The sequence below is a fragment of the Culex pipiens genome, chromosome 3 (genome assembly GCF_016801865.2).
Source record: "Culex pipiens pallens isolate TS chromosome 3, TS_CPP_V2, whole genome shotgun sequence".
Lineage (NCBI taxonomy): Eukaryota > Metazoa > Arthropoda > Insecta > Diptera > Culicidae > Culex > Culex pipiens.
The window spans coordinates 46,419,125-46,435,529 of NC_068939.1; the positions used below are offsets into that span (position 1 = coordinate 46,419,125).

The 16,405-nt window shown below is 35.6% G+C and overlaps 2 protein-coding genes across 2 annotated transcripts; one reads left to right on the forward strand and one right to left on the reverse strand.

Annotated features, from left to right (window-relative positions):
- The first annotated feature begins 3,120 nt into the window (after window positions 1-3,120).
- LOC120412636 (cysteine dioxygenase 1) lies at window positions 3,121-10,518 on the forward strand. Its single transcript, XM_039573190.2, has 3 exons — window positions 3,121-3,462; window positions 9,049-9,511; window positions 9,571-10,518. Exons 1-3 carry the CDS (start codon window positions 3,197-3,199, stop codon window positions 9,577-9,579), a joined length of 738 nt encoding a protein of 245 aa, XP_039429124.1. The 5' UTR covers window positions 3,121-3,196; the 3' UTR covers window positions 9,580-10,518.
- A 2,932-nt stretch (window positions 10,519-13,450) lies between these two features.
- On the reverse strand, window positions 13,451-14,497 carry LOC120412594 (protein FAM136A). Its single transcript, XM_039573128.2, has 2 exons — window positions 14,286-14,497; window positions 13,451-14,047 (listed from the first exon to the last, which is right to left on the reverse strand). Exons 1-2 carry the CDS (start codon window positions 14,370-14,372, stop codon window positions 13,709-13,711), a joined length of 426 nt encoding a protein of 141 aa, XP_039429062.1. The 5' UTR covers window positions 14,373-14,497; the 3' UTR covers window positions 13,451-13,708.
- Between the last annotated feature and the right edge of the window lie 1,908 nt (window positions 14,498-16,405).

Sequence of the window (16,405 nt, forward strand, 5' to 3'; positions counted from 1 at the left end):
GCTGGACGTTACCATGATTCTCTCCCCAGGGTAGGTAAACCATCACCATCGCACTATCATTGATGCATATTTCGGTGCGTTCCTCGTCTCTTAAAACTTCTCTTCTCTTTCGCAGCCGAGTGATGGTCGGCTTGCTATCGCGAATATCGAAAGCCCATCACATCGACGAGAAATACCCTATCGCTGGCTCCGATGGAACTATCGTTCCAACCGGAGAGACACGCACACGAAATTGCTGTATACATACACTGGAGCTCACGCACACAAATGAACTCATTTCTACAGGGCTTACGGGCGAGAGAATTTCACGATTGCTCTTTCTCTTGCTTTTTGAGCGAGGGGACTGGCTGTGTGAGAGATTTTTTTCCGTCTTACGCATCGGTATGTTCGTTGCTCGCTATTTCATCGGCGTCGTTTTCGCTTCGCTCTCTTGATGCAGTTTTGGGAGAACGCCGAAAATTTGATGATTTGAGCGAGGGACGATATCTAAAAGCCCTCGGCCATCGGCGAGGAAATGAGAAAATACCATCCCTGTCTCTCCCATAGCTGGTTAGCAAGAAAAAAACAAATTCCAATCGAGTCTTCATGTTGCATCGTTCTGTAAAATGATGCTTCTCTTCCTCGACGGTCCCTTGGATATTGACAACCAGAGAGTCGACTGTATATTTTTAAGTTCGTAGGTAAACCAATTTTCTGTTTTTGAAAAAAAATAGTTAAAATGCTCAAATTCTTTTTTTTTAATTAACAACTACATAAAATGAACAGTCTTGAACTAATTATCATGATTTTTTTTAATAAAATGGTTTTTGAATTTAAAATTAAATGTTATTAATCCCCCTATCATTTCTCCTCAAAAATTCAAAAAGTCAAGGCAAAAAAAGACAGAGATTCACAAAAAATCACATTTGCATTTAAAAAATTAAAAGTGATTTTGTAAGACATGTTATTTTTAAATCAAGCCTTACATTTAAAAGCATCCTTTTTGTGTTTCTTTGGGCATTTTCGATCGAAATGGAGAATCGAAATAGGAATTTTTCGGTCCTTTGGAAAATTTTTTTTTGGCGATGGTCAAGCTTGGTAATGACTTCTGAGCAACTCTCTACCAAAACCGGAAATGGATTTTATTATTTGCTCAAACTTTGTGGGGGCCTTCGGGGCCTTTCCTATGACCAAAGAAGCTATTTTGTGTCATTGGTTTACCCATACAAGTCTCCATACAATTTTGGCAGCTGTCCATACAAAAATGGTACGTAAATATTCAAACAGCTGTAACTTTTGAGTGAATTTTCTGATCAATTTGGTGTCTTCGGCAAAGTTGTAGGTATTGTTGAGGACTATTGAGAAAAAAATAGGTACACGGAAAAAAATTGCCGATTTTTTAATTAACATTTTTTCACAAAAACTCAATTTCCCAAAATACGTATTTTTTTTTATTTTCGAGATTTTTTGATATGTTTTAGGGGACAAAAACCCGCAACTTTTGAGCTATAGAGAAGTATGGTCAAAAAATCTGCCGCCGAGTTATGATTTTTTGAAAAAATAGTGATTTTTGGAAAAAATCGAAATTTTATACCAAAGAAAAATTTGACCTCAATTTTTTATGTAAAATTGAATTTGCAATCGAAAAGTACTTTACAGATTTTTTGATAAAGGGCTCCGTTTTCAAGATATAGCCACCGAAAGTTTGATTTTAACGAAATATTTGCAGTTTTTCGATTTTTAAAAATAGTGACCATGAGTGACCATTTCTGCATTATTTTTTTTTAAGTTCAGAAAATTTGCTATGAAATTGTCTAAGAGACATTGAAGATTGAACCTCTGGTTGCTGAGATACAGCGGCTTAAAGAAAAAGAAACATGAAAATTGAGTCTCACCCAAACAACCCACCATTTTCTAATGTCGATATCTCAGCAACTAATGGTCCGATTTTCAATGTTAAAACATGAAACATTCGTGAAATTTTCCGATCTTTTCGAAAACAATATTTTGAATCAATATTAACATTTCAATAGGGCCAAACATTCAATACTACGCATGTTTGGGCCCCCACAAAGTTTGAGCCAAATCAAAAAATACAAAAAAAATAAAAATGGTCGAAATCGGCCGATTTCGTAGAGAATTGCTTTTCTACGGGTATTAAAAAAGTCACTTTTCATTGGAAAAATCACTTTTAGAGATTTTTAGAGAATTTTATCGAAAAATTTGTTCCTTATGATTTAAAAAAAATATTCTAAAAACTAAAAATAAAGTCCTAAAATCTAAAATTCAGGCAAAGAAACTTTTTCACACAGTTTTCGAAATTTTTCGAACATCCCAATTTTTTCCCAAAAAAATGACAACACTGCCACATGAATTTTGACAATCTCTTAAAGAAGCTCAAGCAATGGCATTTTCATCAAAAACATCTTCAAAAATTATTTTCGAAGAATGATTGTTTGACGCAATTCAAAAACAAAAAATATGCTCATTTTTGGGAGAATTGCTCGCTTATCAGACTAAAAAATTTACAGTAAGACAGAGCTTCAAGGAAATCAAAATTAATTCGTTAAGGTCAAACGAAAGACTTTACAATAAAAATTAACGACACTTTAAATTTAAAAGTTATTTAAATTGCACTTATGTACTCATAACTTTAGATATTGTTTCAAGATCTTGTCCCCTTTTAAAAATTCTCAAAAAAAACAAAAACAGGGAGCACCAAAATTTCAACTAAAACTGAAATTATCATTGAAAATTTGTTAAAGCGATTGTAAATCATTTAGAATACACAACATTAAATGCTGCTCTTTTGAAAAAAGTATATAGATTTTTAAATATGTCAACAAATTTTTAATTTTGGGACCACTCATTGGAAAAGAGTTCAAACCATAAGAAAACAATATTTTCTTTCATTTGTACATATTTTGTATATTGTTGATACTTGCTTGATACTTGTTTAAAAATTTAGAAAATCAGGATTAAAAATTTGAATTATTTTTTTTGAAAATTTGTACTAGCCTTATGATGACAACAATTTTATGGCTCATAGTTTTGTTTTTAGCAAACGCTGAACAAACAACAACAAATCGACGAGAAAAGATTATTTTCAACTAACAATTGTGTTTTTCCTTGTCTTCCTCCAGCGCGGATAATAACTCGCGGTGCGACTAAACAACAAAACACAAACAACAACCGATAAAGGGTGTGGAGAGAAAAGATGACGTCGATTATGCGGATTGAGGATGCCGAGGTCGCCGACGCAAACCAGGAGCAATACCTGCGCGGCCTGACCAAAACGTTCACCGGAATCGAGAAACCGCTGAAGGACGCCCCCCAGTGTGGCACGTTGACGGAACTGATTGCCGAGCTACACAGGGTGTTTGCCGAAGATCGGGTCAACATCGAGTACGTGAACCATCTGATGATGAGCTACAAGAGCAACGCGGCGGAATGGCGAAAGTTTGCCAAATTCGATCGTTACAGGTGAGGAATGTTCTGTATAGCTGTACGAACTGGAATGATGTGGTCCAGTAATTTTCCACTTTTCAAACTGGCCAACTGATAACTGGCACGGGCGGGGGGGGGGCGGGGGGTATGGGGGCAATCAGCGATTAAAACACGCCTGTCAAAACAGTCGTTCTTGTTTTGGCAGGCGCCGCTGAAAACAGGTTATTGATTGATTGTGGGAATAAAATTGATTGAAATCATAAAAAAAGTTAATTTAAAAAAAATTAAGCCAAACTGGCATCACTGTTATTTGATGAATTGTAGTATGAATCATGGTGGATTTATTAAAATAGGTTGGAAACCATTGCATTTTACAAAAACTAATCACCTCCAGTAGGGAATTCCTAATCGTGTTTAGAAACGTGTTGAAGCTGTAAGTACCTAGTTGCAACGCGTGTAAAAAAAATAACTTAATCCACCTATGTGGTTGGAGCCTTCCTCACTCATTACCAACAATAGCTGTACACACATTTCATCTATTTTTTAGATCCGGAATAAAAAAGTACATAAATATCACTTAAGTGGCCATATCTCGAGACAGGGTTGCTAGATCTTCAATGTTTTGGACTTTTTGGAAAGGTCTTTTGATAACCTAACCAACGATAGATCGGATGGTGGATCCGGACATTGTTTACATACATTTAAGTGAGATCCGGCTTCCAAAAAGTATATCGATATCACTTAAGTGGCCATATCTCGAGACAGGGTTGCCAGATCTTCAATGTTTTGGACTTTTTGGAAAAGTCTTTTGATAACCTAACCAACGATGGGTCGGATTGTGGATCCGGACATTGTTTACATACATTTAAGTGAGATCCGGCTTCCAAAAAGTACATCAATATCACTTAAGTGGCCATATCTCGAGACAGGGTTGCCAGATCTTCAATGTTTTGGACTTTTTGGAAAGGTCTTTTGATAACCTAATCAACGATAGGTTGGATGGTGGATCCGGACATAGTTTACATACATTTAAGTGAGATCCGGCTTCCAAAAAGTACATCAATATCACTTAAGTGGCCATATCTTGAGACAGGGTTGCCAGATCTTCAATGTTTTGGACTCGTTGGAAAGGTCTTTTGATAACCTAACCAACGATGGGTCGGATAGTGGATCCGGACATAGTTTACATACATTAAAGTGAGATCCGGATATATGTGAAAACACATTTTTATACATAACTTTTGAACTGCTTATCGAAACTTCAATCTGTATAAAACTCGATCTATGGGACCCTAAACCAAGTCGAATGCAACAGGTTCGGGTCAAATCGGTTCAGCCAGTGCCGAGAAACATGAGCTAGTTTGTTGGTCACATACATACATACACACACACATACACACACACATACACACAGACATTTGTTCAGTTTTCGATTCTGAGTCGATATGTATACATGAAGGTGGGTCTACGACGTTTTTATACAAAGTTCATTTTTAGAGCAGGATTATAGCCTTACCTCAGTGAGGAAGGCAAAAAGTATATAAAACAATCTTGAAAATGCACCCTAAGCCATTCGTCGTCAAGAAAAAAAACCACATTCAATTTTTACAAAACATAAACAACTCATCGAAGATGTACTTCGAAACTAATCTATAATAATCTTTTGATGCAAGTACTTCAGACAGTTACTACAAGTGTTGAGCTTGGTTAATCTCTGTGTACGTATGGCTAAGTACTCTAAATAAAACAGAGTTGTTGAACATTTCCAAAAATCAGTTTTCTTTTCCAATAAGGCCGTTGCAAATATTTTCTGAAGTTTATGTCCCTCGACTCTGGTCGGGGTCGAGGGGGGGGGGGGGGAGGGGGACAAAAAAATAAAAAATATATAAAATTCAAATAACAAGCCATAGTCTCAACATTTAAATGAAAAAAGTGTTTTAAAATGCATTTTACACCTGCCCAGTTGTTTTGCAATCATAAGTTTTCATAATATCCAAGTATTGAAGAGATTTTTGTTTTCATCAAAAAAAAAAACTTTTTGCGGTGCTGTACATTGGAATTTTACAAAAATTTAAAATATTTTTGATCGATCACAGACATGCTAAATATGGTTTTAAACGCAGGAAAATGCATTTCTAATGGTTTTCGGTTGGCTAGACTTCTATTTCCTTTAAAATTTCGAAGTTTTTTGAAAAAAAAAAAAATTTGCCCCCTGATTTTTTGGACCGATTTAAAAGGGGGGGGGGGGGACAAAAACTTTGAAAAATATTTGCAACGGCCTAACATTCAAGTTATTATAGGTTTAATAAGTACAGTCCAGATCCAGACTCAATGTTTACTTTTTACTTGGCAAAATTTTACTACGGATAATCGAATCACAAAAAAAAAAAAAATTTCGTGATCATATTTTTGATTGTTGAGCTGTATGACCCCTAAACTACTCTGAAGTGATTTAGAATTAAATTTTTAAATCCAAGATGGCGGCCAAAATGACGGGGATGAAATATTGAAAACATGCATTTTTAAAATTTAATTAGTAATCAAACATTCAAATTTGACTTAAATGAGGTCGCAGAACTCGAATTTGATGTTAAAAATTTGAAAAGTTATGACTTATAGAAATGCAGGCCACATTTTTTACATTAATTTAAAAAAAATATAAAATAAATAATTTTCAAGTATAGCTATTTTAAGGTAAATTTAATGTGAATATTTAAGATTTTTCCTGAATAGTGCCCTTCTTCGTTAATTTCAGCATATGAGCAACTCTCTACGAAATCGGTCGATTTCGACCATTTTTATTTTTTGTATTTTTTTATTTGACTCAAACTTTGTGGGGGCCTTCCCTATGACAAAATAAGCTATTTTGCGTCATTGGTTCACCCATACAAGTCTCCATACAATTTTGGCTGCTGTCCATACAAAAATGGTATGTAAATATTCAAACAGTTGTACGTTTTGAGTGAATTTTCTGATCAATTTGGTGTCTTCGGCAAAGTTGTAGGTATTGTTGAGGACTTTTGAGAAAAAATATAGGTACACGGAAAAAAAATTTGAAGATTTTTTAATCAACTTTTTTTTCACTAAAACTCAATTTCCCAAAATACGTATTTTTTGATTTTCGAGATTTTTTGATATGTTTAGGGGACAAAAATCCGCAACTTTTGAGCCATAGAGAAACATGGTCAAAAAATCTGCTAACATTTTAAAAGGGCCAAACATTGAATATTACGCCCATTTAAAATGCTTGACTTGATTTAAAAAATTTCAAAATATTTTTTCGAAAAGATCGAAAATTTTTACGAATGTTTCATGTTTTAACATTGAAAATCGAACCATTAGTTGCTGAGATATCGTCATTAGAAAATGGTGGGTTGTTTTGGTGAGATTTAGAAAACTTCAATTTTCGTGTTTCTTTTTCTTAAAGCGGCTCTATCTCAGCAACCCGAGGTCCAATCTTCAATGTCTCTTAGACAATTTGATAGCAAATTTTCTGAACTTTTCAAAAAAAATATTTTCAGAAATGGTCACTATTTTTAAAAATCGAAAAACAGCAAATATTTTGCAAAAATCAAACTTTCGGTGGCTATATCTTGGTGGGTCTCGTGGCGCAGGGGTAGCGGCTTCGGCTGCCGATCCCGATGATGCTATGAGACGCGGGTTCGATTCCCGCCTTATCCACTGAGCTTCTATCGGATGGTGAAGTAAAACGTCGGTCCCGGTTTCTCCTGTCTCGTCAGAGGCGCTGGAGCAGAAATCCCACGTTAGAGGAAGGCCATGCCCCGGGGGGCGTAGTGCCAATAGTTTCGGCTATATCTTGAAAACGGAGCCCTTTATCAAAAAATCTGTAAAGTACTTTTCGATTGCAAATTCAATTTTGCATTAAAAAATAATGTCAAATTTGTTTTTGCATGAAACTTCGATTTTTTCCAAAAATCACTACTTTTTCAAAAATTCATAACTCGGCGGCAGATTTTTTGACCATGTTTCTCTATGGCTCAAAAGTTGCGGATTTTTGTCCTCTAAAACATATCAAAAATCTCGAAAATCAAAAAATACGTATTCTGGGAAATTGAGTTTTAGTGAAAAAAAAGTTGATAAAAAAATCCTCAAATTTTTTTTTCCGTGTACCTATTTTTTTCTCAAAAGTTTTCAACAATACCTACAACTTTGCCGAAGACACCATTTACATACCATTTTTATATGGACAGCAGCCAAAATTTATGGAACCAATGACGCAAAATAGCTTATTTGGTCATAGGGAAGGCCCCCATAAAGTTTGAGGCAAATCAAAAAATACAAAAAAAAAATGGTCGAAATCGGCCGATTTCGTAGAGAGTTGCTCAAGCAAAACATTTTAGAAGTAATTGGACAATATGAAAAACTAATACTTACAATACATTCAGAAAATAAACATGAACGGAAAGATGAAAATGAATAAAAATCCTTTAACACATGTTATTTAAAATATTATAAGGCTTTCTAGTTAAAAATTTACTAACACATTCTCACTTCAGAATGCGACAGAAGTTGGTTTGTTTGCATCAGAATCTTCTGTCTCGGAAAAAATGTTTGTCATGCGACTTATAGCTGGTATTTTTTTAAACCTACCGCCCGATGACAGTTTAAATATTTTGCAGGGACAGAGAAAACTCGAGCCTTATAAAGATAAGAAAAAAATAAAATTTCGGGTCAATACACAGATCCAAAGGAGACAATGAGACGATCCAGAATTGGTTTTAAAATTTTGTCTGTCCAAGAAAACGTGTCTTCTGCAGCCAAATTTAACAAACTTTGCCCGGAATTCATACATTTTAATGTGGCATTTGAATAATAAACCTGTTTATTGAACTAAACCCGACGCACCTGATTGATTAAGCGATTCCTTCAGGAGGTAAACAACAATTAGCTTATCGCACGCCCCGCAATTCTTCGCGGGGGAGCTAGATCGAGCCATTAGAAACAACCCCCATTACCCATTTCTCGGTCCCGCTTAGATTTATCTTCACACTAATCGGTCTGAATCCACCGGCTGATAACAACAAAGCCAGCGCAGAAAATGCCATTTTGCACTACGCCGAGCAACAAGGTGCGAACTTTATAAGGGGGGTCGATTTGTTGTGTTGTTGATATGATCGCAGATAAAAGGACGGGACGAGTTATTTCAACTTGGTAGCGAGCATTCTCTTGAATCACACAAAAGGAATCAATGAGCAGTGTGTTGCGCTCGTGGCTTGAGCATGATGCACACAAAGGATTCATAGCAAAACAAAGATTATATAAACTAAGTTGAGTTGATAAAAGTCGTAGATTTGCCAAATTAAGTTTCTTATCATGGAACGCACCCTTGAATCAAAACTAGGTCTAGGTAGTTTAATGTTATGTTCTGCGTAAGTCAAGTTCACTCTTATCATACGGTAGTCCGGCTAGCCGGTACGCCCAAAATCTTATCGCTCGATAATCTGGCAATTTTGGTAAACACTCTGATTAACCTTCGTTTATCTCCGCAGTGACAGCGGCGCCGCAATAAACTGCTGAAGTTGTTCGCCGCGAGTTCAATAGAATTGCCAAAATGAAACAAGGTCAAACTCGCTAATAATGGTTTGTTTTGTCCCATTTCAGGTACACTCGCAACCTGGTCGACGCCGGCAACGGCAAATTCAACCTGATGCTATTGTGCTGGAATGAAGGGCACGCCTCCGCGATCCACGACCACGCCGATTCGCACTGCTTCATGAAGATGCTCAAGGGCGAACTGACGGAGGTGCGTTACGCGTGGCCCAAGGACGCCACCGTCAACGAGGACGCCGCGGCCAACATCGGCCAAGATCCGGAGGACCAGGAGTACAGCGGGGACGAGCTGGAGGAACTGTCGCGGACGACGCTCGCCACGAACGGCGTGTGCTACATCAACGACACGCTCGGCCTGCACCGGGTCGAGAATCCGAGCCACTCGGATGTGGCCGTGTCGCTGCATCTGTACTGTCCCCCGTTCGACACGTGCTCGGTCTTCAACAAGCAGACCGGCAAACGCACCAAGTGCAAGGTCACCTTCTGGAGCAAGTACGGCAAGCGGGAGGAGCAGGTGAGATCGACCTGACTGTGTTTGAAAAAAAATCAAATTAACTTTTTTTTATTTCACAGACCGAGTAACCGAAACCCAGAACTGACGAAAGGTCCACCAAGCCTGGGGCTTTCACAAAGCAGGCGAACAGAAGAGTGAGATTTCTACAAGACGCGGTCATTTCTAGACATAAAAAAAGACGCACCCATTTTATTATTACCAATTCCTTAGAAAGTAAGTTCGGATAATTGTGTGAGCTGTTACGACGACGACGTAACAGGGTGAAAAGGATATTTTACAAGCGAAAGCGAGCATATCTATTCGATTGGATAGCTAAAACTAATGGCCTATCTACAATCACTTAGCTTAGAACATCTAAGTATTACTGCGGGCGTCAATAATTAGAGTTCACGTGCGGTGATACGACCGCAAGATAATGGTCGCATGACAGCCGCAAGACAACCGCAGAACAAATTGTTGGCTTTTGTCAAAGGTTGCCTTGAGTTTTGAGCTGACTTTTTGGAAAATATTCAAAACAAACCAAGTTGACAGCCAAATCAACCAGAATTTCAGTTCAACTTGCTGATTTTTACACTGCGGTAATAAGGCGGCAATAATCTCCTGTCACTCACAGCGAAGGAGAAACGTGATTTTATCTCGCAATAAGCAATAAAGTAGTTACTTAGGAAAGTACGCAACTTACGGCCGTCATCCACAATCAACTTAGAAATTTTGCTGGGCTGATATACGTTGCTATGCAGTTGTTTGTTTACCTTTGATATTGAAACGTCAACTTACCGCAGATTTTGAAATTTTTCAAACCATACGTCAGTTTCTAATTTGATTACTTTTCCATTGTAGAAGCTCGGCTTCATTTCCATTGATTCAAATTCCTAAGCTAAGTGAAATTTTCTAAGCTAAGTGATTGTAGATAGGCCATAAAGTGTCGTTATATTTTCTACGTTGCATTGAGACATTTTGCATGTTTTTGAGATAAATTTTGGAATAAAGATATTTAAAATTTCTAAGAGTGCACAGTTTTTGACAAGAAAATAATGAGAAATTAGGTCTATTTTCGTACTGCAGAATTCTGCGTTCCCGTACTTTTCTGCAACAAAAGTGACTTTTCTCTCAGACAGAACTTCTGCAATGAGAGAGGCTGTAGTTGCAGCAAAGCCGTTCCCGTACTTTGCTGCTGCCACTCTTCTCTTTCGTGTTGAACAGGAACTGCAATTTGGTGTGATGGATGTTGAGTACACGCTTACATAAAATTTGCAAAGATGGGTGAAGAAATCAAGCATTTTATTAATATATTTGATGTTTTGTAACTATGATGTTAAAGTGGTCTTTTGAATATTTTTAATTGATGGATTTTTAGGTAGTTTTTTAAATGTCTGAGAACGATTTTTGATGTTAACGATTTCAGTCAGACTTAAGGTAGTTTTAGACTACGACAAACAAACAAACGTTTTGACGGTTTTGCAGCTTGTCGCAGACAAATTTGCGAGTTTGGCAAACTGTCAAACACAAAAAAAGTGCGAGTTTGTTTGTTTGTTTGCCATAGTCTAATAGCTCCTTTAGCTCATTAATGTAAATGATGCATCGAATTTATTATTTGTTTAGTGTTTATATTTTAATCTGATAAACAGTTTTTAACTAAAGCCAGTATTACTGCATGACGAATACCCCAACAAAAACCGGAAAACTCGCAAACAAAGCAAAATGTATTTAAATTCTTATTTTTTAAAATTTCTCAATTCTCAAAGAATTAAATTAAAGTCTTTAAATTCTGTACATTGTATTATTTTTTAAATTCTTTAAACTTTTTTAAATTCTTTATTAAATTCTTTAAATTCTTTAATTTTTTTAAATTCTTTAAATTCTTTAAATTCTTCAAATTCTCTAAATTCTTTAATTTCTATAAATTCTTTAAATTCTTTAAATTCTTTAAATTCTTTAATTTCTTTAAATTCTTTAAATTCTTTAAATTCTTTAAATTCTTTAAATTCTTTAAATTCTTTAAATTCTTTAAATTCTTTAAATTCTTTAAATTCTTTAAATTCTTTAAATTCTTAAAATTCTTTAAATTCTTTAAATTCTTAAAATTCTTTAAATTCTTTAAATTCTTTAAATTCTTTAAATTCTTTAAATTCTTTAAATTCTTTAAATTCTTTAAATTCTTTAAATTCTTTAAATTCTTTAAATTCTTTAAATTCTTTAAATTCTTTAAATTCTTTAAATTCTTTAAATTCTTTAAACTCCTTAAATTCTTGAAATTCTTTAAATTCAAAATTTGCTGGATTTCTTTTTTAAATGTTCTTAAATGAAATTGAAATTGAATTACAAAAAGAAGACATTTTTGGAGTCATATTTTATGTTAGAAACTCAAATTTAAAAGATTTAGTGATTGGAAATTTGGATGAGGTCTTCGTACAATAGAGTACGAATTATTTTTTTAATGATTGAGTTTAAAAATTTTTGATTTATTTTTTTATTTACCTTGTTTCTAAATTATAATTTCTTGATTTTTTCAACTTTAGCATTTGTATGTTTAAACTTTTAAATTTTTGAAGTAATGATTCTTTTAAATATTTCTAAAATTTGGAACTTTTTAATTTTTCAACTTTAGTTTTATTTTTAATTTTAAATTTAGAGTGTTTAAAATTTTTAACATTTTGCATTTCTTAATTTTTGGTGCTTTGACTTTGTGATTATTTTTTTTATATATAAATATTTGCATTTTTAAATTACTTAAATTATCTGATTTAATTTACTTCAAGTTTCTCAACTTGAAAATATTGGTTTTTATAAAATATTTGTTTGTTTGAATTTCTTATTTTCAAAATTTCTAAATTTCTGAGTTTCAAAATTATTTTTTTTTGAATTTTGCTGCCAGAAAATTTAATAATAATTATTTGGATTTTCCCTTTGCTTTATTTATTTTATCTTGAATAAACATCTTCTTAACTATATTTTAAACATTCTGCTATTTAAACATGCATTTTTGAACCCTATAATCGTTTGTCTTTTTTCAATTATATGCGTTCAACTCATTTTTTAAATTATTTTTCAAAATTTAAAAGTATTGAATTGTTTCTAGTATATAGTTGCTACCTAAGTACACTTAATTTTTAGTTACTTAATCAATGGTTCTACCTGATTTTTAAAATAAAATGTTGAGTTTCATAAAACAACAATGCCCCCGTTCTAGAGGTTAACTTCTTTCAATTACTATTTTTGTCAACACTTTTTTGAATATTTTGAAATAATAAAAAAAAAACTTGAATACCCAATTTGAGTAAATCCACTCAACTGTGTACAATATTGCAGAAAAAGTACTGGAACGCGCTACCCACGCAAAAGTCTCGCCGCTTCTCTCCTTGCAGAACTTCTGCAAAAAAGAGAGTTGAAGAGAGCGAGCTGAAAAGCACGGGATCGTGCTGCAAAAAAGTGACTTATGCTGACTGTTAGTGCAGAAATACCTTTGTTCGTGGGAAGGTTTCTGGTGCCCCGACACGTGTTGGCTTGTGGCGCTGACTTCGGCAGTTTTGAGTGCATGCTTGCGCCAACTAGGTAGTGGTCCGAGTGGATATCCGCACCGCGAAACGTGCTTAAATTCCGTATGTCCGAGAAAAATTGGCCGTATAAGAGGACGTGGTCGAATTGTGTTTTCGTTCGTTGGTTTGGTGATGTCCAGTTGTTGCACCGCTGGCCATTATCGTTCGTGAAGTTGCATTCATCTCTCCGATGACGATCTTCACGTCCCACTTCTGCTTCAGCTTCGCGTTGAACGTTTCCTTCTCGGCATCGGATGATTTCTCGTGTGGGAAATGTACGTTGAAGATGTGATAATTGAAGGAACGGCCTTTTATCCTCAATCTACCAATCTAGTGTTAGAAATCTGATCGAACCAGTTTTATACCAAGAACAAGGAATTTCTTTCCATTGATTTTACGTATCTTCAATATGTTTATACATAGAAAACAATCTCTCAACATTGTTTTATTACAATTTTGATAACACACAACGTTGTTCGTCAACAACCATTCTACGATAAGCTTCACGTACATCACTAGATAAGTAAAACTGTGAAATGCGTTCAGATTTACAATGATTTCCCCCCGTTGGCAGTATTGTGGCTTCCCATCAATCTTTATAAATGCGTCAGGCATTTTTGACTTTTGATCCTTACACATACCTACCTCATTACCAACCGACTCAATTCCGTTTGCTCGCAATCGTTTGCTGAATCGATTTGAACAGCCCGGGCAGCAGGTCCACGTGCTTGTCCACGCACTTGATCGCACACCGCTCGAACATTCCCGTGTACTTGGAAATGTCACTTTCGGACGGGTTGGCACCCATTTTGTCCTTTATCGTGTCGTTGCAGTCCATCACGCATCGTTGCAGCCGATTGTTGAACCCGCCCAGTTCCTTCTCCACGTGCTGCTGCGCTCGCATAACCGGCCCGGAACAGCTTTCCACGCAGCGTTGGACAGCGTCCATGCTGGAACCGCTATCGTGGCAACATCTGGCCGCGCATTCGTGCATTTCAGCCTGTGAATTTCAAATTCGAAAATAAATCAACGCATGGCTTCACGCGTGTTCTAAAAATTCAAAAAGTTGCGCGCCAACTGCTGTACTAAACCAAATTTTAGTACAACCGAGATGTCACACCCACGACGCGCAGCGCTGATTGGCGCAGAACACGTGCGGGCTACAACCAACATGCCCGTCGCGCAAAGAAGAAACGTAAACAAGGCGGCCAAATTTTATTATCTCGCAAAAATCTCACCTGCATCTTACGCAAGATTGTCCGGTCCAGATCGTCGACGCGCTGGGACAGCTCCAGCTCGATGCGTTGCTTCTGCTGTTCGACCATGGTGGAAAATTCTTGTTTTGGGAAGCTAACACGGGAGACTAGAACCGGCTTTTCCAGCGACAAATTAACGTAAAGTAATTTTCCGAGTTCCGAAACGCGTGAAACCAAAATCGCGGCCGCCGTATGTTACGTCACAAATTAAGCTGTCAAGTGCTGACCTACGTGGTGATTTTTAGGGGCGAAATTAGGTGCAACATCGCGAGCAGCATATGTCGCGTGACAAAATTATGCATGAGACAAGCTAAATTGTTGCACTGAAAGATGTTCATCTCCATCAGAAGTGGGCATAACCGCTCTTTTTAAGGAGCCGCTCATTTTCGTTCGCTCATTAAAAAGAACCGCTCTTTTAAACGACTCTTTCGCTCTTTTTAATAATTTTTGATGAAAAGGTTTTTTTTAAGAATTGTGTGATTTTATAAGTTATTTCACATTTGATTTTATAAATTATTCGATAAAACAAATTTTGCCCTTGAAAACCATATATTATCTTGGTGTTCTCTATGTCAAGTTTTCTCCTCGAACCTAAACATTCGAGTAATTGAATGACATCCAAACAGGATGCTGGAAAAAAAAATGCTATTAATTTTAAAACTGCGTGCATTTCTGCAAGAATTGAACTAATGCTGATATTTTATTTGGAAAAAATATTCTGTGAACTATTTTCTAAATCCTGATTTAATCGATAAAGTCTATAAACGCGAATTTTTTAAATCTCTAAACTATTAAATAGATTATGCAATTTGAAATGCTCAAATTTGTATTCCGGTCTAGATTCCGGAAATACTTTAATGTACAATCAGTTGTACAATGAAAAGTTTTTTTTTCATTTTGTTAAGAAAATCATTAACTTTTGGAATTATTTTTATAAGCTTTGGAATATTTGAAATTTCATTTTCAATTCTCGCAATTCGCAATTTTCAGTCGGGCCTTGACCGACAACTTTCATTATGCACTTCGGAAGAAACCGGTCGAGAAAAATTTCAAATAGGCAGCAGCGGTAGCGAAAGCAAGCCAGAGAGGGTGAAGAAAAACCCCAAGAAAACGTTCCCTCTCTTTTGTTCTGCCGTTCGTAAAGCTGTTTCTTGACTCCCTCTCTTTTGAAGAGCATACCGGCCCTAAAGCAAAAACTAATTGTTATTTTACTGTGTATTGTTTTCTCCTAAAATCTTTCCTAGTGTTGGATCATATATATCTGTTGCAATTTCTTCTGTCGCGGTGTATTGTTACAATTTTTGGTCCTAAGAATTTTATAAAAAAAATAGCAAAGGTACAATAGTAATATTTGTGTTAATTCTTTGATCATTTCATAAATTGAGTAAAGGCTCGAACCTCACTTGTTTGAAGAAAAGGGTGAAGATTGAAAACAATGGACAGTGAAAAAAATATATTATTTAAAGAATCAATAATAAAAGAAAGATAGTAATTTATTAAGTAGATAAAGAAATAAACAATAGTTAATAAATATAGCTAACAAACAAGCTTAGATTGTATTAAGGGCAGTTTATAAGGCAGATGAAAAATTATTCAAATATATAAATAATGAAAAGGCACATGATAACAAGCATGATAAACAAAATTGACATCACTGCCAAATTAAGGGAAAACAGACAGTTTGTTACAGCAGCATCATTTGGTAAAATAGAGTGGAAAAGCGTTGAGAGATAAGAGAATCAAAAAAGTAAAAAGTAAATTGCATTTTCAATTCTCAAAAAAAAAAAATCAAATTATTCGCTCTACAGCATTGCCCTGGCGTTCTCTCGATTGCGAGATTCCTACTCGAAACTAGGTGTCCGAATGCTTGATTGTTGAGGCAATTGCAAACCTCTTTTTACACCTTAGCTTCCATCCACCCCGGGATTCGAACTGACGACCTTTGGATTGTTAGTCCAACTGCCCTACCAGCGACTCCACCGAGACAGGACCCAGGGAGACGACTCCAATTATCAATTCTCAACAACAAATTTAATACTACATATTTGTTGGAAATTCAATAAATTATATTTATAACAAAAATCTTGCCATCTTGAAAAGGT

Coding starts and splice junctions, on each gene's coding strand:
- LOC120412636 (XM_039573190.2), top strand. CDS start 3,197: ATGACGTCGATTATGCGGATTGAGGATGCCGAGGTCGCCGACGCAAAC. Junction 3,463..9,048: donor GCCAAATTCGATCGTTACAG/GTGAGGAATGTT, acceptor GTCCCATTTCAG/GTACACTCGCAACCTGGTCG.
- LOC120412594 (XM_039573128.2), bottom strand. CDS start 14,372: ATGGTCGAACAGCAGAAGCAACGCATCGAGCTGGAGCTGTCCCAGCGC. Junction 14,048..14,285: donor CAATCTTGCGTAAGATGCAG/GTGAGATTTTTG, acceptor TGAAATTCACAG/GCTGAAATGCACGAATGCGC.